The sequence below is a fragment of the Erpetoichthys calabaricus genome, chromosome 1 (genome assembly GCF_900747795.2).
Source record: "Erpetoichthys calabaricus chromosome 1, fErpCal1.3, whole genome shotgun sequence".
NCBI lineage: Eukaryota > Metazoa > Chordata > Cladistia > Polypteriformes > Polypteridae > Erpetoichthys > Erpetoichthys calabaricus.
The window spans coordinates 30,495,239-30,517,336 of NC_041394.2; the positions used below are offsets into that span (position 1 = coordinate 30,495,239).

The following is a 22,098-nucleotide window of genomic DNA, read 5'->3' on the forward strand; positions in this document are numbered from 1 at the left end:
TCAAAATTCAATGCAATCTTGAAGAAAAGTTAATTCCAAATATTGTTTTTACAAAATTTTTAAAATACAAGTGAAAATAATGCATATGTAACAATTCCCATGAAAATAACAATGTCTTTAAATTGTATATCCGGTAAACCAAACCCTAGGGTGGGTGAGCGAAGCGAGCAAGGGGCGGAGCACCGTAATGCAAAACTAAAATAATGTTTTTACACGTTAAGTTATTATTACATTTAGCATGTTTAACATTTCATGACACATTCATTGGTTGCAATCTTCCAGTTTCTTCCAAGTCATAGCATCTGGGTTGAAGCAAGGAAAGAGCAATACAAGAATAAATCACTCAAGTCATGCATGCACTCAATTAAGAAGCATCTTATAAAGAGACTAGATCATTTTCATTTATTGAAGACATGATAAACTGAGTACACTTTTCTCAAAATATTAAGTAACTGAACCCTCAAAACCACTGGACATTTCCATGTTCTTAAAAGAAAAACACAGCTTCCACAATTCCCAGGCACTCATGACTACATCATAATTTGAGTCTTGGCCAGTTTAATAATTCTCTTTATCAAAATTTCAAAGAGCTAATACAAAAGTGTTGTTTTTTATTTTTTAACTTAATGGAAATTAAACAGAAAAAGAGAGAACAAGCAGAATAACTAAATCAATCAAGATAACCATCCATATTAAAACAGTGTTACATGGACAAGTTACTTGATTTCTAAAATGTTAAACCTCTGGTAGTTTGTATTTTGTTCTACGTACAGTACAACTGTTTCAGGGCCAAATCAATGTGACTGATTACACATCTATTTCTCCTCATTACTTCCAGTAATTAGTGGCCTTGTACTAGTAGGGTGAACTCTTCTGAAGTGGCCTGGTACACAAGTCTGTGTTATCTTTCATTTTACTGTTTTACTTACAGCTGATAGATTTCTATATTTCGACACCCAAAATAATCTGATGACACTTTTTAAGTGTGCAAGGGAAACACTCACGTCATGTGTCCACAAGGCTGAGAGATCAGATATCCTGAACTTGTGCAAATTAGACAATGATGGTGGATCCAAGAAATGTGTTGAGAATCATCAGAGCAAATCTTACAAACTGCCAAAATTCCTGATGTAGTTGGGATCTTAGAACAATATAAAGAATGAATAATATAATGTCCAGTTTAAAAAAAAATATATATATATATATTCCTCATTTTCTAGAGTATCCCAGCTACCGTTTTACTTTGGAAACTATCCCTGAAGGATGAGAAGCACGAGAAATTTTTCAGCATTATTGTCAGCAACCAGGTTCGGGGAAATCCAAAAACAGACCTAGTCCAGAAATTCTTCACTCACTCACACATATCACCATCAGAATCCTCCTCCTCATCAAAATAGCGCTCCTCTGCATCTTGATTAACAATTTCCAGATTGTCATACTCTGGGTTATCATCCACCTCGCTGCAAATAGAACCAAAGAGCAGAACCATGACAATAAATTCAGCCAAGAACTTTAAGGAAATACAATTCTACATGCATAATGTTGATTGTCTAGCAGAACATTTAATGTTTTATGCTGAAGACAACTGTGAAAAGAATACAGCAATATCTAAGTTAGCAAAGTACATAAGAACGTTAGCTATATGTAGAATTAAGGATACATATTATAAAGACATACTGGGGATGATGGCATTGTTTACTCCAGAGCTGCAGCTGATGCCTAACTGATCTTCTAAGGCAACTTACATGCTTGAACACACACTCTCACATACCTTGTTCACTGCTTCATGTTTTCTTGTGTAAACATGACTAAATAAAGCAACCTTGAACCTTGATATTCACTCTACCAGTAGTACATTGCACCACTGATCTGGGGTCACAAGCTTTGCCTCAATATCTCCTTCCAAGCCAGGATCTTTAAAGAGACTCGCTGGTGGTCATGCACTGAGACTAATGGATTTTAACAGTAAAGAAGCACATCCTAAGTTCTTGCAGGTAACCATGCCCCTGGTGTCAGCTAATTTCATGGCAGGGTACTAACTCAAATAATTTTGTTCTGTGACATGTCTTTTCTCTGGCTTCTATCTTTCTCCTACTTGCATTTTAGTGTTTAAGGATAAGGACATTTAAGGACATCTTTGTGACAAACTGAGTAAATTAAATTTCACTGTTTTTATAAAATAATAAATAAGTACACTAGAAGTGAAATGGCTATGCACTAACATATAATAAGTTTGCATTCCTTAGTATACACAATAGTAATAACAGCCATTGACTATTTGATGGTTTGAGGTTGTGTAATGACTCCCAAGGCACTGCTGAGAGATAGGTACTTCAAGTTACACTGGTGCCATAGCATATGTTATGTCAGCTTTCGTATAAAGGAGCTTCATTAACCAAGTTATTATGGTGCTTGATATTGGACTTAAGAGCTCTTTCAAATATCAATTAATGATAAGCAGACTCATATACTGGTTTGAGAACTTGGGTGTGAATGTTGTATTATTTCAGTGCAATCTTTTCTGCAATGTATTTCAGGGTGATTGGTAGACAGCAGCACCTCACTCCTTTCAGCACCTAGAAGCTCTGCAGCCCATACTGTGCACAGCTATGTAAAGAGCATTCAGAGAAAAGTAAAAGTAAGTAAAAATGTATTTATAAAGTGCCTATCACAGACAAAAGTCTTAAAGTGCTAAGCAAAAAAATGGAATAAAATGAAGCATCAAAAGACCAGATGCGTCTAAGTTGACACTTAAACAGATTCTACTAATCTCAATGTCAGAGTAATGCCTGTTCCATAACCTTGGAGCAGTAGACTGGAATGAACAATCCCGAACATGAAAAAACAGCAGTGTCACTCCAGGATTAGGAAAGGTGTGCTGAGCCTGAGATCTAAACGTGCATGGACCTTCAAGTTTAACAATTATGAGAGAAAATCATCCAAGAGCAACTTCCAGGAGCACATTTAGTAAGGTAGACCTAACAGGCTCAAAGTCAAATTAGTTCATTTTAAAAAATTTGTAGTGTTATTAGATAACATGCTTAATGAAACCTACAGAAGATACAAACTAACTTTATTTTGAACAAATATAAACTCTTTACTTAATAAAAAAAATGCATTAAAATTGCCAAGACCTACAGAGACGATATTTATGCCAGAGCACAAATTCCATGTGTAGTTATGCTAATGTTGATTTATGACAGTTTCTTCTTTTGAAAAAATATTTTCATTTTGAGCTAAAGCTGTAAGTGTTGACATATATATTTGCCAGGCTAACCAGAACAGGGAAGCTTTTTCTGCCCACCCATGAAAAGGATAGTATGAAGGCTGTAGTTTGAGTTTTTAATATTAGTGCTGAAGCTCATTTTCCATCATGACATGACAAGTGGTCCTGCCAACACTACATCTAAGTATTACCAGACTGGGACCTTCATGTCAGCAATCAATTCCCAGAAATATATTAAGGAGGCACATATAAATTAAAATATATTTTTTACAAAAAAAAGGACAGGGAGAAGTCATAGTCCAAAATCAATAAAGTAAAACAAAAAATACTCACTTGCCCATAGTAGTACCACACTAAGCACTCCTTTCTAGTTTCAACTTTGGTTCTTCTTACTAGATTCTGTTAATATTTAACCCTAGCCTAGGTCAATTGTGAATCTGGGGTGGTGGCCGTCGTTTTGCTCCATGGACATCAAGTTAGAACTCCCTCTGGTCTTAAAGGGTCAGTACTCCAATGCGGCTCACGTGCAGCCTACACGACCTGAAGAACAGTATGGTCCCATGTAGTCCTTTCTTGGACCATCTGCCTTCTAGCTGTCAAAAGAGGTTTGTCACCTTCAATATTTGCTCCCCTGCCCTTTGAAACTTTTTTCAAGAGAGAGGCTAACAACCATGACAATTAGTGGGTCACCTGCCCTGTAACATTCTCCTCCCGGCACTGGTACCCTAGCCTGTTGCCCTTCTGGAAAACTAGGCTTCCAGTGACAATGAATGAAGAGGAAAAAGAAGATTTTGTAAACTGCTAATGAAAGAATGTGAACTGACATATGATATGTTAATGATAAGCAAGTAAATTTGACTGCTCATCAGAATTGCAAAAAAACATTCACACACTTTGGGGTTATATGAGCTGGAAGGTATTGTGTGCATACAGTACTGTATGCAATTATTAGCCCACCCAACAAAAACATTTTCAAAGGTCACTATTAGTGGATCATGTTTATTTGGTAGTGTCTCTTACGAATCATGAATTTAGACCCAATCTGTATATATAAAAGCCAAATACCACTGACTCACTCATCACAAAATCTCCAGAACCATGAAGACTTGGGACTTGAAATTTAGAATGTTGGTTACCCTTGGCCCATAGGTGCTTGCTAAGAAACGGTTTTAAAAATTTCGTGGTTCAAGCGCAAAATTTTTTTATAGTTTTTTAGACTCGTTTGTATGTCTTTCCGCTTTTCACAAGAGAACTACTTAATGGATTTAGATCGGGTTTTTTTCTATAATTTGCTTGAACATTCTGTTGATTTTGAGACTTTCTCATCACGCTAAGTATCATAGGTGTGGTGCCGATTTATTAGCGCAAATCCGAGAGAGACTCATTGGGCTGCGGGAAGGGGGGCAGGGCCCTCCTCACTCACGCGTCTGCCCCAGGGCGTAACCTTAACTTCGCTTAGTTAGCGAATGAGAGAACTACTTAACTGATTTAGATCTTTTTTTTTTTTTTCTATAATTTGCTTGAACATTCCGGTTGATTTTGCGACTTCTCTCATTGTGCTAAGAATCATAGTTTGCTTGCAGTAGTGATATATTCACGCTAATCTGAGACAAAGGCTGCAGGCCGAGGGGAGGGGGAAGAGTGACGGAAGGAGTAGAAAGCTGGGCCGGGCCCTCCTCACTGTCTCGTTCACTAATACACGGGAGAAGCTGCGGGGGATGGCTAGTTCACCATATGACTTTCTGACACTAGCTGTGACTCTAACGCTACATGCAAGATGCCTAAAATGTTTTCAAGATAAGGAAGCTGCATGTACTTCTTAAAGTAGGGGATGGCAGATTGAAACAGCCTGTCTAATTAAGGCTTTCACTGCTTTTTATTAAATACATAATATAACATATCCACAAAACATGCAATCTCTCCTCCTGAAAGTCCTTGCACAAGAACTGTTTTCAATGATGTACCATGTCCCAAAAAAACATTTCTTTTAAGTCTTCTTTGCAGGATTGATAATTTGGTGTCAGAGGACTAGATGCTAAGCAATCAATACACTGAGTTTCCTGTTGTCACTTCCTTATGCAGAGTTAATTAGAAGCAGAACAATGTTGGGGTCTTCCACTGCGTTTTCTGCCTTCAGCAGCTCAGGTTCTTCAAATTTCTTTATAGAAGCTTGAAGACCTCTGTTATACTATGTGTTTTTATTAAGTTTAATGTCACTGTTCTCTGTGCCCACTGTTATGGACTCATTCATACAGGCAGACCAAATATGGTACACAGGGAACAGCATCTTCATTTAGAATTGCCGAGCCAAGCACAGGACTAGATAGCCACAGACAACTGGACAATTGAATAGTCAGCCTAAAGACAGACCAGTATATTTTTGTCTTCTGTCAGTACACTATTTTCTTTCCTTGTTGGGAGAATGAGAACTGTATATAGGCATTGTGCTATTCCTGTATTTTTTGAAGGTTGGGCTGGAATCCTTCCTGTCCTTGCTTGGAACCAGAGAAACGCACCCTGCACATGGAACAACTGAATATAAGGATGGACACCTACGGCCAACACTTTGAAGATTCCGGGCGGAAGAGTATGTCTTCCGTCCGAGGCCGAGCAGAAGATTATGCACAGATCAAGGGTCCCACGGCTTGATATGTCTGTCATAAGCTTCCCGTTTGTAATGCCATGTGAAACAGTCAATAAAGAGCTAGAATTATCCTAACTTGTCGTGTAAGCTTGTAACCATCATTTTGCATGCTGCGTGGGATAATACGTTTTTATTTAAATTCAGGTTATTAAAACGCCGCAATTGAAAAGAACACATTTCTAGAGAGCTAATGCCTCTTAAGGAAACAACCTCATCATAAAAACCTGCACTAGTGTGCAGACTCTTAACCTTGTTGATAAAAACTGATTTATGCAAGTCAGCTTTGCCATTTCCAAATCTCTTCTCAAGTTCCCAGCAATTTGTGGTTACCACCCAATACAACCATTTATTAATCTGTAGAGCCAACACACATGGCTGGCCAATCACTAAATCATTAATTTGAACCAGGTATGCTATTGGAATATTACTGGAATTTGGCACAATACATGAAATGGCTGGGGCCTTGAGGAAATATTCGGAGGATGAATGGTGTTTTACATTGTGCAGTGTTTTTTTTTTAAACAAGTGAATGAACACTTTGCAGATAACTAACTTTATAAGTATTTTTTATGGGCTGCCCAATACTGTTTTCAAAGTACTATATATCTCAATATATAAACACAGATACACATAACACACACAGTTTCTTCAAACAGGCATCAAGTTATACTTTCCTGTTACAAAAAGCACAGTGTTTTCTTCTAAGCCATTTCTGAGTCCTGTTATACCTTCTTCTTTCCTCTTTAAGTCACTGCTCTGTTTTTGATTGTCTTTTTTATAACTCACCTGTAATTAAAATCCCTGTCCTCGCCATCCAAGAAACGCTGGTGCATCCTGCTGATGAATTCCTCCCTCAACATGACTTTCTCTTCTGCCGTGGGAACCCACTCAGTTTCCATTGAGCCAGCTGGTCCATCTAACAATGGGAAAGGACAGGTGTCAGTATGGAAAGCACTATGTGAGCTTTAAGATACATGCTAATGATAAACTCTTACTAGTAAAACAACCATGAAGGGAGAAAAAAAACTAATTTACAAAAACAGAAACTGGAAGATGAGGATGAAGGAAACATATAAAAGGACAATACAGTTGGTGTACTAGAAGAGAATGCAACAGCAATAAAATTAAGAAGTCAGACACAAGCACATGCATGGACATACATACTTGATCATTATTAACTCAAAAGTACTGAGGTGGAAAAACACAAGTAACAAAACAACCACCTTGCTCATTCTCTTCATCATCATCTTCTTCTTCCTCCTCCTCTTCTTCTTCTGCACCCTCTTCCCTCTCCTGCTGTAGCTCCATTTTCCTTTGAATCAGTTGCTCTTGGTATGAGGAAAGTAAGACGTCGGACAGGCAGCGTGACTCGGACATGGAACGTGCATTTTGCTCCATCATCTCATCATCTGTCAGGTACTGGCCAATGCATTGTTCATAAAGAAGGGGATCACGTGAACGCATTCTCTCATCGCTAAAATATTCCCCTTCTGATGAAATGAAAAGTATTACATATATATCTATATCTATATACAGTACATACATACACACATATCTATATCAGATAGAGATATATTGCTAATACAGTGGAACCTCGGTTCACAAACGTCTCAGTACACGTACAAATCGGTTTACGACCAAAAAGTTCGCCAAACTTTTGCCTCGGTTCACGACCACACACTCAGTATACGAACAAGCCAGTTTCCCTTTCGGTTTGTGCGCGGCAATGATTTCCGCACGTGTTGCATTGTTCTCGGTCAGACGTGCGTGACTGCACGTTTGTGCGTGCTTTCGCTGTAAACTCTTAGTGCTCTCAATTCCCTTCCGGTTCGTACGCACCGATTACTATATTTAAGCACGTGTTCAGCCTCTCCCTGTTCATTGTTCTCAGTCAGACGTGCGTGCTTTACCTGTGAACTCTTTGTGCTCTACAGTATTTTGTGTGCTTTTGCAGTTAACCATGACTTCTAAGCAAGTGAAGAGTGGTGAGAAGAAAATTTTGCAGAAAATTGAAATCGAAGTAAAGAAAGAAATTATTGAAAAGTGTGAGCGTGGCGTTCATGTTACTGATCTTGCCGCCGAGTACAAGAAGTCAAAATCTATGATTTCGACTATTCTAAAGCAGAAAGAATCTATTAAAGCAGATGATGTTGCAAAAGGAGTTACAGCGTTAACCACGCAGAGGCCTCAAGTGCTGGAAGAGGTGGACAAACTGTTGCTAGTGTGAAGGCTAGGGCTGAACGAGAAGCAACTTGCAGGGGATAGCGTAAGCGAGGCGATATTATGCGAGAAAGCCAGGAAGATTCATGGTGATTTACTGCAAAGCTATCCTTCTACGAGTGGCGAAAGTGAGGAATTTAAAGCCAGCAGAGGATGGTTTGAAAAGTTTCGCAAGAGAAGTGGCATTCATAGTGTGGTAAGGCATGGAGAGGCTGCTAGTTCCGACACTGAAGCTGCGAAAGAATTCGTGAAAAATTTCACAAAATTAGTGGAGGACGAAGGCTACATCCCACAACAAGTCTTCAACTGCAACGAGACCGGATTGTTCTCCACCCAGTTCCTCCTCACTTCATGACAGAACTCGACTCATGCAAGGTTAGTTTTCTTGGTGGTTTATGGTTAGTTTTTGTATTACGGATTTTTCAAATGTTCATTTTTCGTTTCGTAGCGTGAATTGTTGCAATGTTACTTTTCTCTTTTTTCAAATGCTCATTTTTTTCCCTGTACTTAAAACTCATTAAAAAAAGTTTACACAGCGATCGGGTTGTAATACTATTAGTGTGAACTCCTGCAATGTTACTTTCTAGGTTGCTTATGGTTGGCTTTTAAATAAAGTTTGGATTTGTTCAAATGTTCTTTTTTTCCCCCTGTGCTTAAAACTCATTTAAAAAGAGTGTTTACAGCGATCGGGTTGTAATGCTATTAGCGTGAACTCCTGCAATGTTACTTTCTTGGTTGCTTATGGTTGGCTTTTAAATAAAGTTCGGATTTGTTCAAATGTTCCTTTTTTCCCCCTAGATAGATAGATACCAATGTATATAGGCTGAACAGGACCGGAGAAAGTACAGTCCTCTGCGGCGCTCCTGTGTTGCTGACCACAATGTCAGACCTGCAGTTCCCGAGATGCACATACTGAGGTCTGTCTTTAAGATAATCCACGATCCATGCCACCAGGTATGAATCTACTCCCATCTCTGTCAGCTTGTCCCTAAGGAGCAGATGTTGGATGGTGTTGAAGGAGCGAGAGAAGTCCAGAAACATAATTCTTACAGCACCACTGCCTCTGTCCAAGTGGGAGAGGGATTGGTGTAGCATATAGATGATGGCATCATCCACTCCCACCTTCTCCTGGTATGCGAACTACAGAGGGTCGAGGGCATGTTTGACCTGTGGCCTCAGGTGGTGAAGCACCAGCCGCTCCATGGTCTTCATCACATGTGACGTCAGAGCGACAGGCCGGAAGTCATTCAGCTCACTAGAACATGATACTTTTGGTACTGGGGTGATGCAAGATGTTTTCCAAAGCCTCGGGACTCTCCCCTGTTCCAGGCTCAGGTTGAAGATGCGCTGTAGAGGACTCCCCAGCTCCGACGCACAGACCTTCAGCAGTCGTGGCGATACTCCATCTGGACCCGCTGCTTGCTGGCACGAAGTCTCCTCAGCTCTCTGCTCACCTGCGCTGCTGTAATTGTGGGTGGGGATGTCTCTCCTATGCTGGTATCAGTAGAAGGATGGGTGGAGGGTGCAGTACTCCGAGGTGAGAGTGGGTTAGGGTGGTCAAACCTGTTAAACAAGTTGTTCATTTGGTTTGCTCTCTTCACGTCTCTCTCGATGGTGGCACCCTGCTTCGAGCTGCAGCCAGTGATGATCTTCATCTCATCCCACACTTCCTTCATGCTGTTATTCTGCAACTTCTGCTCCAGCTTTCTCCTGTACTGCTCCTTCGCCGCCCTGATCTGGACTCTGAGTTCCTTCTGCACGTGCTTGAGCTCATGCTGATCATCGCCGTTAAAAGCCATTTTCTTCTGGTTCAAAAGGCCCTTGATGTCACTTGTAATCTATGGCTTGTTGTTAGCATAGCAGCGTACAGTTCTTACTGGAACTACAATGTCCATACAGAAGTTCATGTAGTCAGTGGTGTAGTCAACAACCTCCTCAATGTTCTCACTATGTGATCCCTGCAGGATATCCCAGTCTGTAGTTCCAAAGCAGTCTCTCAGCTCCTGCTCTGCCTCAAGGGACCACTTCCAGAATGAGCGTGTGGTTGTAGGTAGGACCCTCACTCTTGGTTTGTAGTGAGGCTGAAGCAGAACCATGTTATGATCTGCTTCCCCAAGCGCAGGCAGCGGGGTGGCGCTGTATGCGGCTTTAACATTTGCATACGGTAAGTCAATAGTCTTATTTCCCCGGGTGTTACAGTCCACATACTGGGAGAAGGCAGGTAATGTTTTGTTTAGCGTCACATGGTTAAAATCTCCAGCGATTAGCACAAGCGCCTCAGGGTGCTGCGTTTGTAACTTAGCAACTGCAGAATGGATGATGTCACTCGCTGTCTCCACGTCTGCCCGAGGAGGGATGTACACAATAACAACAATAACGTGTCCAAACTCTCTGGGCAAGTAATAGGGACGCAAACTTACAGCCAACAGTTCGATGTCCCTGCAGCAAGTGGAGACTTTGACGTTTACATGTCCAGAGTTACACCACCTTGTATTGACGTAGAGAGCAAGTCCTCCTCCTTTGTGCTTCCCGCAGGTACTTGCGTCTCTGTCCGATCTAACTGTGCTAAACCCGGGTAGCTCCACGTTAGCATCTGGGATGGTGGTAGTTAGCCACGTTTCACAAAAGCACAACAAACTGCATTCTCTGTAGGTTCTGACATTTTTCACCAGCGCAGCCAGTTCGTCGATTTTATTTGATATTTAGTTCACATTTCCCAGGATCACAGAAGGCACCGAAGGCTTAAAACGCCACTTTCTCGCAAGCCGCTTCATTTTTAGCTTAGTGCCAGCTCTGCTGCCACAATACCGCCTTCTTATCTCGTCGGATAAATAGGGAACCACAATGACACTGGCATTTGTTCTCAGCGCTCGAAGTTGAGTACTTGAATAGACGAGTCTCGGCGTGTAAAAATCCATGTCCACATTGTAAAAGTAAGAGTGTCCAGGGAACGAATCCACATAAAAGAAAGTGATAGGAGTGATCAATAAAAAATAATAAAAAAAGAGAAAAATAAAATGTAGAAAAATAAAGTCATACACGGAGCTGCTGAAAAGGCTGCCACTCTCGGCGGTGCCTGTGCTTAAAACTCATTTAAAAAGTGTTTACAGTAATCAAGTTGTAATGCTATTAGCGTAAACTCCTGCAATGTTACTTTCTTGGTTGCTTATGGTTGGCTTTGAAATAAAGTTCAGATTTGTTCAAATGTTCCTTTTTTCCCCTTGTGCTTAAAACTCATTTAAAAAGAGTGTTTACACCGATCGGGTTGTAATACTATTAGCGTAAACTCCTGCAATGTTACTTTCTTGGTTGCTTATGGTTGGCTTTTAAATAAAGTTCGGATTTTTTTAAATGTTCTTTTTTTTCCCTGTGCTTAAAACTCAAAAAAAAAATGTTTACAGCGATTGGGTCATAAGGCTACAGTATAGCGCGAACTCTTGCAATGTTAGTTTTCTCTGTTGTTCAAGGTTTTCTCAGTGTTATTCGATGTTTTTACATTTAGTTTACTATTATGCTGTGCACTCTATGGTTTAATTAACTATATTTGTGCTTAAAAACTTAAAAAATATATATATTTACATACAGTTTGTATGGTCTGGAGCAGATTAACTGTATTTACATACAATCCTATGGGGGAAATTGCTTCAGTTCACGACCAAATCGGTTTACGACTAGAGTTTTGGAACGAATTATGGTTGTGAACCGAGGTTCCACTGTAGGTATAATATACAACACACAAAGCGTTTATATAAAGTAACATCTCCTGTAACACTATAATTTCAGATCATAAAACAGAATATTAGTTACTTGAAGAATAAATACCCAAGAACAAAATTTCTCCAGTTCGATGTGGAATTGAAACCTCTTTCTATTCTTCAAATGAATTGGTACACAAAGGCTCAAAACCAAACAAGATATATAATGTGCTAAGCACTCACCTCGGATCAGACCCTGCAGGGCAGCATAGCGCTTGTTTTTAATGCGAGTCCGACTGTTCTTTTGAGAGTTATTACGATGGATCTCTGCACAGTAAAATTCCACCTCATAGCTGCCTGCCAGGTGCTGGAAGCAGGTCAAGTGCTCAGGTTGGAGGTGCCGGTAGTACCTCTCCAAGAAGATTAGGGGCTTACTGTGATACAGTTCATTCAGGATGCCCAACTTTTCACCCAGAGTTAGGTCTGGCTCTCCTTTTTGCTGGCTCTTAATCTGGGCACCACTTTTTGCAATCGACTCCAACATTATGGTCAGAGTGTCTTTCTTGGATTCCTATTTGAATTCACAGGATATATAATCAGCAACCTTTAAATCACCATAAGCTGCAACATGCTGTTTTTTTAGGACAATTTTAGCCAACGTGAATAACAGGAAAGATCTGAGGTGGAAGAATTAAGCACTCGGATATACATGGAACATCAGAGAGAAAGAATAAAATGGATGAAGAGGTGGAAAAATTCGAAAACTGGTTCAAACCCCTAAAGTAGCTCAATGTAAGGGGAAGGAGAGGATTTAAAAGAGCAAAAGTTCAAGGTAAACCAAGAAAACAGCAGTTAATCGCCTAAACATAAGAAAGAACATTTGAGCAACAAATGACTTATTACTTTTAAGACAGATGAAGAATAGCCAATCATGTTTGGGCCGGACCAGTTAAAAGTGTCATACCTCACCCTCCAGCAGACTTTCAGAAAGTTCTTCATTACTATCATTTGGTACACTGCACGGCTCTGCAACTGAATGCCCATTATCCTGCAGATTCCAACAGGCTGGGTCGCTTTCTTCATCCTGGGATGTCTGGAACTTTACACACCCTGGAACAGCAGGACTGACAGGGGCCTCAATTTCACCCCAGTGAGCTGCAAACAAAAATATACAGACGTGAACTGTGTGTTTTCATGCTTTGTCTTACACTTTCAGTAACTGTGTGAACAGATTAAAAAAACAGGACATTATGAGCAAATTTACTACATATGTGTATACACACACACGGCTGTCTCTGACCTTATGTTCCTCAATTTGCTCTTTAGTATGTTCCCCTCAATAAGTTAAACTTCATAAAAGCAGACATTTCAAAACAGCCTCACTTATAAATGGGTCCTAAAACTATTGCTATGTTTTCCTTTGAAGCTTTGATCTGTACTGACTTAAATCAGCCTGACAAGCTGTTGGCTGCATTTTGCTCTGATATGAAAACAGTACAATTGTTCAAAGATACAAAACAAGAAAATGTACATGCTGTCATTTTTGCTCCCTTACTAAAATGTAATCGATATTTTTATATGGAAAGGCAACATTTCTAAGATTTGTTTTTTTTTTTCTTTGCTCTGTATCTAGATTGGCCTTGTGTTAATGTTGCATCACAATTTTCCCAAACTGAAGCTGCAAAAAATAATCTTAGCAAGGGCAGTGCGCTTCATTGCGAGCAGCAGCAATTGGTGTTCACAACATTGGCAGTGGAGAATACTTGATTAGCACTGTGTGGTGCGAAATCAGAGGGGGAAAATATTCAGTACAGATACGTGAATGTGCAAAATGCATTTTATAAAAAATATCATCCTCCAACCTGCCTAATCCATTTCAATGTCACAGGGGGCTGTGCCATATTCCTGCAGCACGGAGTGCCAGTCCATCACAGGACCCACTTACACACACACCCATGCTCAAAGACACAATGTGCCTTTGGGAAATGAAAAGAAACCCCACCCAAACTCAACACAGACATCATGAGGGCTCAGGGTCTGTGAGGAGGCAGCAGCTCTACCTACAGCACAATTTTAAAAAGATACCATGGAAATTTGAAATAAAAATTGAATGAAAATAAAATAAAATACACAGACAGCAATATCTTGACTATTCTTTAAATGAGCAAACTACAAATGCAGCTGGTTGCTAAAGGAGAAATTTTAAGCTTCACTGTACTGTTCAGAAAGAGCTTAAAATAAATGCCTTCGTCAGCAATGCATTTACACATGTCAGGTATATCTTGCAATTGGGTCAGCCAAACACACTGCAGAGGAAAAGCAGAACGATAGTTGTTAAAACACATACAGGTTGTCTCATCTTGATGAGGAAAGGAGGCCTTTTAACTTTTCTGGTGCATGTGATAAGATTGACTCCACTCTGATATTTTAAAACAGTTATTGTGCAAGATCAGACCATATCCGATATATTATACAGCAGAAGTTCTGGTCATGGCTCAGTTTTGTCACGTCTGGACAGCAACTCCTCCTCATAGGCCAGGACACTAGATAGATAGATAGATAGATAGATAGATAGATAGATAGATAGATAGATAGATAGATAGATAGATAGATAGATAGATAGATAGATAGATAGATAGATGAAAGGCACTATATGACAGACAGACAGACAGACAGACAGACAGACAGACAGACAGACAGACAGACAGACAGACAGATAGATAGATAGATAGATAGATAGATAGATAGATAGATAGATAGATAGATAGATAGATAGATAGATAGATAGATAGATGTGCTACCAAGCCACTGCAGAGGATTAAAAATTCAGCCACACGTCTTGTAGTCAGCCAGGTGAGAAGGCCACACACAGATAATTCCTTTTTTTTTGGTCACTACATTGGCTCCCTGAAGCAGCACACATTAAGTTCAAATCCTTGATGCTTGCCTACACAGTAGTCACTGGGTCAGCACCAACGTATACGCGGGCACTCATGAGGTCCTATGCTGCTTCTCACTAACTCATACTGTTAATAAACTGTGTTTGGTGAAACCACCTCTACATGTCATCAGATCTCGATCCAAACCCATGTGTAGCTGGTGGAATGAACTACCCACCTCCAAACAAATGGCTGAAGCACTTACTTCGTTTAGGAAGTGTTTGAAGACTCTCTTGTTCTGCGATTATCTTTCTAATTGATAACAGCTTTGATAGGTTCTCATAACTAAGGAAAGAGAAAAGAGTTTTGTGTTGCGTTTGGTTTACATCTTTTTACTTGTGATGATTACATTAATTTTCTAACTGTGCTCTGCAACACTTGTTTCAAAACATTCCACAGAGGGAAGTCTACTAGATTTTGGATAAAAGCACCTGTTAAGTGAGTAAAAGTTATTCTCCAGTTCAGCCCAGGGAGCCCCTGTGGTTACTAATTAAGAAAGTGTCTACAAAGAAAACCTGCAGTCAATGCAGCCCTCCACGATCGGAGTTTGACACCCCTGCTCTAGAACCTGTTCCAGCAGGACTTGAATCTGGATAGGCCATTACTGCATTGCCGGGACTAATCTACATCACTAACATTAAGTTGCATTTCCTTAGATGTTGGAGGAAATCTTTAGTAATGAAAAGTTAATACCTCATAGATGCAGAGTGGGAAAAAGTCCAGATGGAGAATGAGGAGTCTACACCAGAACTCCTTGTGCCATGGAGGCAGCGCTCTAACCAGAGTCAAATATCTATAATTCTATTACAACTAAAATGTTTCACACAAGAATTTCCAGTATCAGCTCTACGAGTACGCAGAACATGACTGCAATTATGGACTGGTAAAGTGACTAAGCAAGAACAAAGTCTCATCAGTCATATAAGATAACTTTGAAAACAGTTCAGCAAAGAGTTCTGAAATAATGGATTAATGTAAAGCCAACAAGATTGATTTCACGCAGGATATTAAAGTTTGGACAAATGTTAAAAAAAAAAAACGATAGAAGAACTAATAAAAGATTAATTAAGGATAAGCTAAGGGAGTTGACCATTAAGACACTAAAGGACTACTTACAATGAAACTTTGCAGTCGAATGTGAAAAATAAATCAAAAATCAGTCATGCCAAGTAGTACTTGCTATTAGCAACAGTAGTAATGTCTTAACTGTACTTGTAAATCAATTAGTGGTATTTTGATTACAAAAAGGTATCAATTTCAATTAAAAATATGAAAAAATTTGGGTGATTACAAACTTTTAAACACAAGTGAACATAACGCAATTCTGGGGCCAATGGGAAAGAAATTGGACCATAAAAGCAGAAAAATCTTTGTTTGTGTAAGCGGTCACTTAACCCCACCAGGGCCCTAACTGTAGAAACAAATACAAATCAAAAAGTGTGCAGTAGAGGTTGCAAAGTTAAAAAGTGACTATAATGAAAATAATTTAAATGCAATGTGTCCTAAAGACCGGAAAGTCAGAAGCTTCCACTTCAACCTCTAACACTGACTCTGTGTGTGAGCCAAATCAAGTTACTTACTTGTTGGTACTCATAAAGGGTTAAACACATTGTGTGCTTTCAAATGTGGAAGATTTAATACATTAATTAACAAAACTTTCTCAAACCTGCTCAGTCCAATTCAGGATTGCAGTCAGGGTCTATTCCACCAACACTGAAACCAAGGCAAGAACCAACAGGACATCAGTCAGGGTATTACTAGTCCATATGGATCCCAAACACAGACATGGGGACCAAAATGGAATTAACAATTAACATAACCTGCTTTTTTGGGGGGTTACAGGGCTGTGGAGTCAGAGTTGGTAAAAATGTACTGACTCCCAACTAAACGTAAATTGCATTATAATGTACAAGGTCAGCCAAAATGAAGTACCACATTTCTCAGGGTCATTACGCGAGGTAGAGGCAGCTGAGTGCGTTGAAGTGGGGGGTCCTTTGATAGGCGATCCCTTGTAGTTTTCAGTCGGCACATGACTTGCACTGTCAAAGAGTTCTTCAAAAACAACAAATCCATCATCACTACACAATGCGCCTTCCAAAATGCACTTCAGCATTCCTCCTAATGGTGACGTAAACACAAATCGGAAAACAATTCTTCAGTGGGTGGCTCAATTTAGACAAACGGTTACAACATTGAACAGAAAATCTCCAGGCCGTCCTTGGACTGTATGAATGCCTAAAAACTTCCCAGCTGTAATGGCATCAATTTTGCAGTATCCTAGACGTTTAGCGCACAAACCTGCTTCTGCTTTAGGTATTTCCAACACGTCTTTGAGGAGGATTTTGCATGAGGACCTTAATTTGTATTTCCATACAAAATGACGGTACTGCAGGAACTCAAAGAGAGAGACTGGGAGAGCCGTACAGTTGTGCGTGAACATTCTGCAAACTGTTCATCAAGACTCCATCGACATGTGCAACGAAGAGGCACATTTCCATTCAAATGGTTGCATAATAAGCAAAACTTTCGCCACTGGGCTGAAACCAACCCTCATGAACTTCAGAGACCCCTGCACGGACAGCGTATTACAGTTTGGTGTGGCGTTGCAAAAACTGGTCACTAATTAAGAAGATGGTTAGAATGAAAACCTGCAGCCATTGTGGCCCTCCAGGACCGGAGTTCGACACCTGTGCTCTAGAGCACGGGTGGGCAGATTCAGTCCTGGAGGGCCACAGTGGTTGCAGGTTTTTGTTCCAATCCAGTTGCTTAATTAAAAACCAGTCCTTGTCCATTACTTAATTTCATGGCTTGCTAGTGCTTTAACTCTGCCATGTCAAGTCATTCTCATATCCTAGATTTTTCCTTTCTAAGGATATCAACCAAATAAGTTGAAGTCTAAAACAGTTATTCCCAGTGTTTCACTTTTTTTCTCTCCACTTTCCTTCCAAGTATTTAATTAAACCCAATAGTGCATGTTAAATACACACAGGTGTAAATGGAAAAAAGCTAAATGGAGAATTGCTGGTTTCTTTTGTCATTTGCATCTTATTGCTAATAAGGAGCAATTAAAAACCAAGAATACAGCTGTTTAAGACTAAAATAAGCAATAAGGGTTCAAAGTCTTAATGAGCGAGACAACTAAAGTGAAGCAGAAGTGTTACTTGAGCAATAAGTGCATCTTATTAAGCAATTGGGTTGGAACAAAAACCTGCAGCCACTGCGGCCCTCCAGGACTGAATCTGCCCACCCCTCGTCTAGAGCATGGGTCGCCAAGTCCGGTGCTGGAGGACCACTGTGGCTGCAGGTTTTCACTCTAACCCTTCTTTTTTTTTTAATGAGTGCCCTGTTTGTGCTATTAATTAACGTCTTGTAAATTCATTATAATTGAATTGCTTCATTTCTTTCCTTAAATGGCACCCAAACAGAAATGAAATGTGAAGTGAGTGAACCAACAGAAGACCAACTAAGTTAGGGCCTCAAACTCCAGCCAATTTCACTCCAACCAGCTGCTTAATGAGGTGCCAATTCTTGTTATTAATTAAATCCGTTCTTTAATTCTGTGGCTTGTTGTTGCTCTCATGGAGCATTAGCAGACATTTCTGAAATTGTTGATTTTCTCTTTCTAAGAGCACTGTTAAAATGTTTTGTGGACCTGAGCAGATCGACATTCTTGAGACCTTCATTTTTATTTTCAGATATTGTACTTTAGACACCAGTTGTTTTGGCTCATTTTGTATCTCATTATTGTTTGGCTACTAATTAAGGAAGAAGAAACAATTAAGGGGTCTGAGTCTTCAAGAGCAAGTCAATTAAAATGAATTCAAAAGAAGTTAATTAGCAGCAAAAACAGGTCACTAATTAAGTAAAGGGTTAGAATGAAAACCTGCAGCCACGGTGGTCCTCCAGGACCAGAGTTAGCGACCGCTGCTCTAGAGCCTTAAAAAATTTATTTTAGGCCATTTTGGGACCTCATTTTGTACAGGAAATTACACCCTCATGATAAAGAGTAGACTAATAAGTGTCAGAAGGACTTGAAGTTGTGCAGGCCACATCAAACAACCACGGGGGTTGAACCCCCAATGGGGTACAAGGGATCAAAGTTATTCCTTTTCACAAAATGGGGCTATAATAGTAATAGAGGATTATGAAGTTTTGTTTTATTTTACTTCATGGTTTCTGATCATGAATATGATAATACTTTTGATATTTTATTCTTTCCCAATGGTCCTATCCCTCTAATTTCAAACATACAAGTGCATCTCAGTAAATTAGAATATCATCGAAGTGAATTTACTTCAGTAATTCAACTCAAAAAGTGAAACTCATATTATATAGATTCATTACACACAGAGTGATATATTTCAAGTATTTATTTCTTTTAATTTTGCTGATTATTGCCTATAGGTAATGATAACCCAAAATTCAGTATCTTGGAAAATTAGAATATTGTGACAAAGTTCAATATTGTAGACTCCTGGTGTCCCACTCCACTCAGCTAATTAACCCATTACACCTGCAAAGTTGTCCTGAGCCTTTAAATGGTCTCTCAGTCTGGTTCAGTAGGCCACACAAATCATGGGGAGGACTGCTGACTTGACAGTTGTTCAAAAGACACTCATTGACACCCGCCACAAAAGGTCCTTGATAAAGAAGCTGGCTGTTCACAGAGTGCTGTATCCAAGCATATTAATGGAGAGTTGAGTGGAAGGAAAAAATGTGACAGGAGAAAAAGGTGCCCAAGTAACAGGGATAACCGCAGCCCTGAGAGGATTGTGAAGCACACCCCATTCAAGAATTTGGGGGAGATTCACAAGGAGAGGACTGTGGCTGGAGACAGTGCTTCAAGAGCCACCGCACACAGATGTATCTAGGACATGGGCTACAACTGTCACAGCATTCCTTGTGTCAAGCCACTCCTGAACCAGAGATGACATCAGAAGTGTCTTACCTGGGCTAAGGAGAAAACGGACTGGACTGTTGCTCAGTGGTCCAAAGTTCTCTTTTGCATTTCATTTGGAAGTCAAGGTCCCAGAGTCTGGGGAGGCACATAATCCAAGTTGCTTGAGGTCCAGTGTGAAGTTTCCACAGTCAGTGATGATTTGGGAAGCCATGCCATCTGCTGTGTTTTCTCAAGTCCAACGTCAGCACAGCCGTAACCAAGAAATGTTAGAGCACTTCAAGCTTCCTTCGGCTGACAAGCTTTATGGAGATGCTGATTTCATTTTCCAGCAGGACTTGGTACCAGCCCACACTGCCAAAAGTACCACTACCTGGTTTAATGACCATGGTATCACTGTGCTTGGCTGGCCAGCAAACTCGCCTGACCTAAACCCCATAGAGAATCTATCAAGAGGAAGATGACAGACACCAGAGCCAACAATGCAGACGAGCTGAAGGCCGTAAATCAAAGCATTCTGGGCTTCCATAACACCTCAGCAGTGCCACAGGCTGATCACCTCCATGTCACACCACATTGATGCAGTAATTCATGCAAAAGGAGCCCCAACTGAATATTGGGAGCATATGTGGAGATACTTTTTAGCAGGCCAACATTTCTGTATTAAAAATCATTTTTCTTTATTTGTCTTATGTAATATTCTAATTTTCAGAGATACTGAATGAGTTTTCATTACCTGTAGGCCATAATCAGCAAAATGAAAAGAAATAAACGCTTGAAATATATCCCTCTGTGTGTAATGAATCTATATAATATAGGAGTTTCACTTTTTGAATTGAATTAATGAAACAAGTTAACTTTTCGATGATATTCTAATTTACTGAGATGCACCTGTAAGCATGTGGGGTATCATTTTAGATAACTGTATTTCAAGGTCTGTTATTACGAATATTTCATTTTATATTTCTTTCTACTAGAATCGGGAATATTTAGATTGCCAACATTTACACTGACGCACACATTTTTGATATTTTAGGTATTTGACGCCACTACTCTTGTTAATTATGTCTACCTAATGAATTAAATCGTTACATTTTTTATAAACACCACGAATTTCGGGGGTCTTACGCTAATTCGGATTTTTTAAATCGTGTCTCGGACTTTTAGCTCATTCACTGTTTTCTCGCCCTTAAACGCGTTGTAAAAAAAAAATAATTCACTTGGGCAACGCAAAACAAGTGAAACTGTAATTATACTCCATGTACCCCTAAATAACACACCAAGCTCACGTAACATATATTAATAGTAATGTCAAAAGCCGGCAAAAAAAGAAATCGAGGCGATGTTACAAACACATCGTGTACACAATTTGAAACGTCACTGCTTCTCTTTTATAAACGATATTATGAAACTTCAGAACCATCGACAATTCGTTACGGGCTGTGATTTATTTAGGATATTCAGATGTCGTAGAGTTGGTAACATGGTACTGTGTATTTATAAAAATTCAGATCATTATTTGTATTACAATCTTTCACTTCGCAGTTTGAAGCAACACTGTGTTGAATGCCTCGATCGTTTTTTTCCGGTTCGCGTTCCCTAATAATTCCATTCAACGTGCATTTCGTCATCTACTTTACATGAACTCCCCTACCTGAAATCATCGCAACTGCCACTCCAGTTTCACATGTTATTTTTCAGACTAATAACACTCCCTTGCTTTCACGCCAAAACCCTCCCGCGCACAGTAGCATATCCGCTGTGTGTCTCAATCATAGGGACCCGGCCTTTCCGTGTCCCAGCACAACGCTCGTTCCGGTTTGCACTTGTTACGGATAGATCCGGATTACGGACATTGACGTTTACAATTATTGGCTTGAAGGGCGTTTTAATCCAAAGCGCCTTACAAAAGAGATAAAAATAATCGAGTAACATTAGGCTAGGACCTATTTGCTCAGCAAGTGTAGCAGGACAGGTAACAAAAGTTGATTGTCACAAGTGAAAAGATGCAATAGTTAATAAATTTACAAACCTTGATTAACAATCGAAAAAGCAATTACACTTTATGTAATAACAAATCAACTAACAGCATTAAAGATCACTAAGCTGTTCCCTTGCAGACTTGAGTGGGCAAGAAAGAGAGAGACTAGGGCTTCACCAGTGACTCCACATACTCAGTTGCTGACCCACTGACTACTCTGTAGGCAAGCATCAGGGTTTTGACTTTAAATGTGTGCTGCTACAGGGAGCCAATGTAGTGACCTGAAGAGAGGAGTGATTTGTGCACGACTTGGCTGGTTAAATACAAGACACATTCTGGAACATCAGCAGCGCCAATGGCACATGCGGGTACTCCTACCAGAAGCGAGTTGCAGTAGTCCAGATTCAACAAGACCAAAGCCTGGACCAGAAGTTGTGCTGCATACTCTGTCAGATAAGGTCTCATCTTGGCAGATGTTGTACAGTGTGAACCTGTA

The 22,098-nt window shown here is 39.9% G+C and overlaps 1 protein-coding gene across 2 annotated transcripts; it reads right to left on the reverse strand.

Moving 5' to 3' along the window:
• Positions 1–389: 389 nt before the first annotated feature.
• ccdc97 (coiled-coil domain containing 97) lies at positions 390–21,391 on the reverse strand. 2 transcript variants are annotated; one of them, XM_051918958.1, is made up of 6 exons: positions 21,276–21,391; positions 12,755–12,940; positions 12,029–12,356; positions 7,094–7,360; positions 6,657–6,786; positions 390–1,460 (listed from the first exon to the last, which is right to left on the reverse strand). In XM_051918958.1, exons 2-6 carry the CDS (start codon positions 12,866–12,868, stop codon positions 1,352–1,354), a joined length of 948 nt encoding a protein of 315 aa, XP_051774918.1. In that variant the 5' UTR covers positions 12,869–12,940; positions 21,276–21,391; the 3' UTR covers positions 390–1,351. The 2 variants fall into 2 exon arrangements, with proteins under 2 accessions (XP_051774918.1, XP_028652936.1); XM_028797103.2 differs by having other exon boundaries at positions 12,750–12,940.
• Between the last annotated feature and the right edge of the window lie 707 nt (positions 21,392–22,098).

Bases quoted from the DNA above. Each gene is read 5' to 3' on its own strand.
- ccdc97 (XM_028797103.2), bottom strand. The intron at 12,357-12,749 runs GTATGACACTTT...GAATTCAAATAG, and splicing joins AAAGTCTGCTGGAGGGTGAG to GAATCCAAGAAAGACACTCT. The intron at 7,361-12,028 runs GTGAGTGCTTAG...TCATTTCATCAG, and splicing joins CCTGCAGGGTCTGATCCGAG to AAGGGGAATATTTTAGCGAT.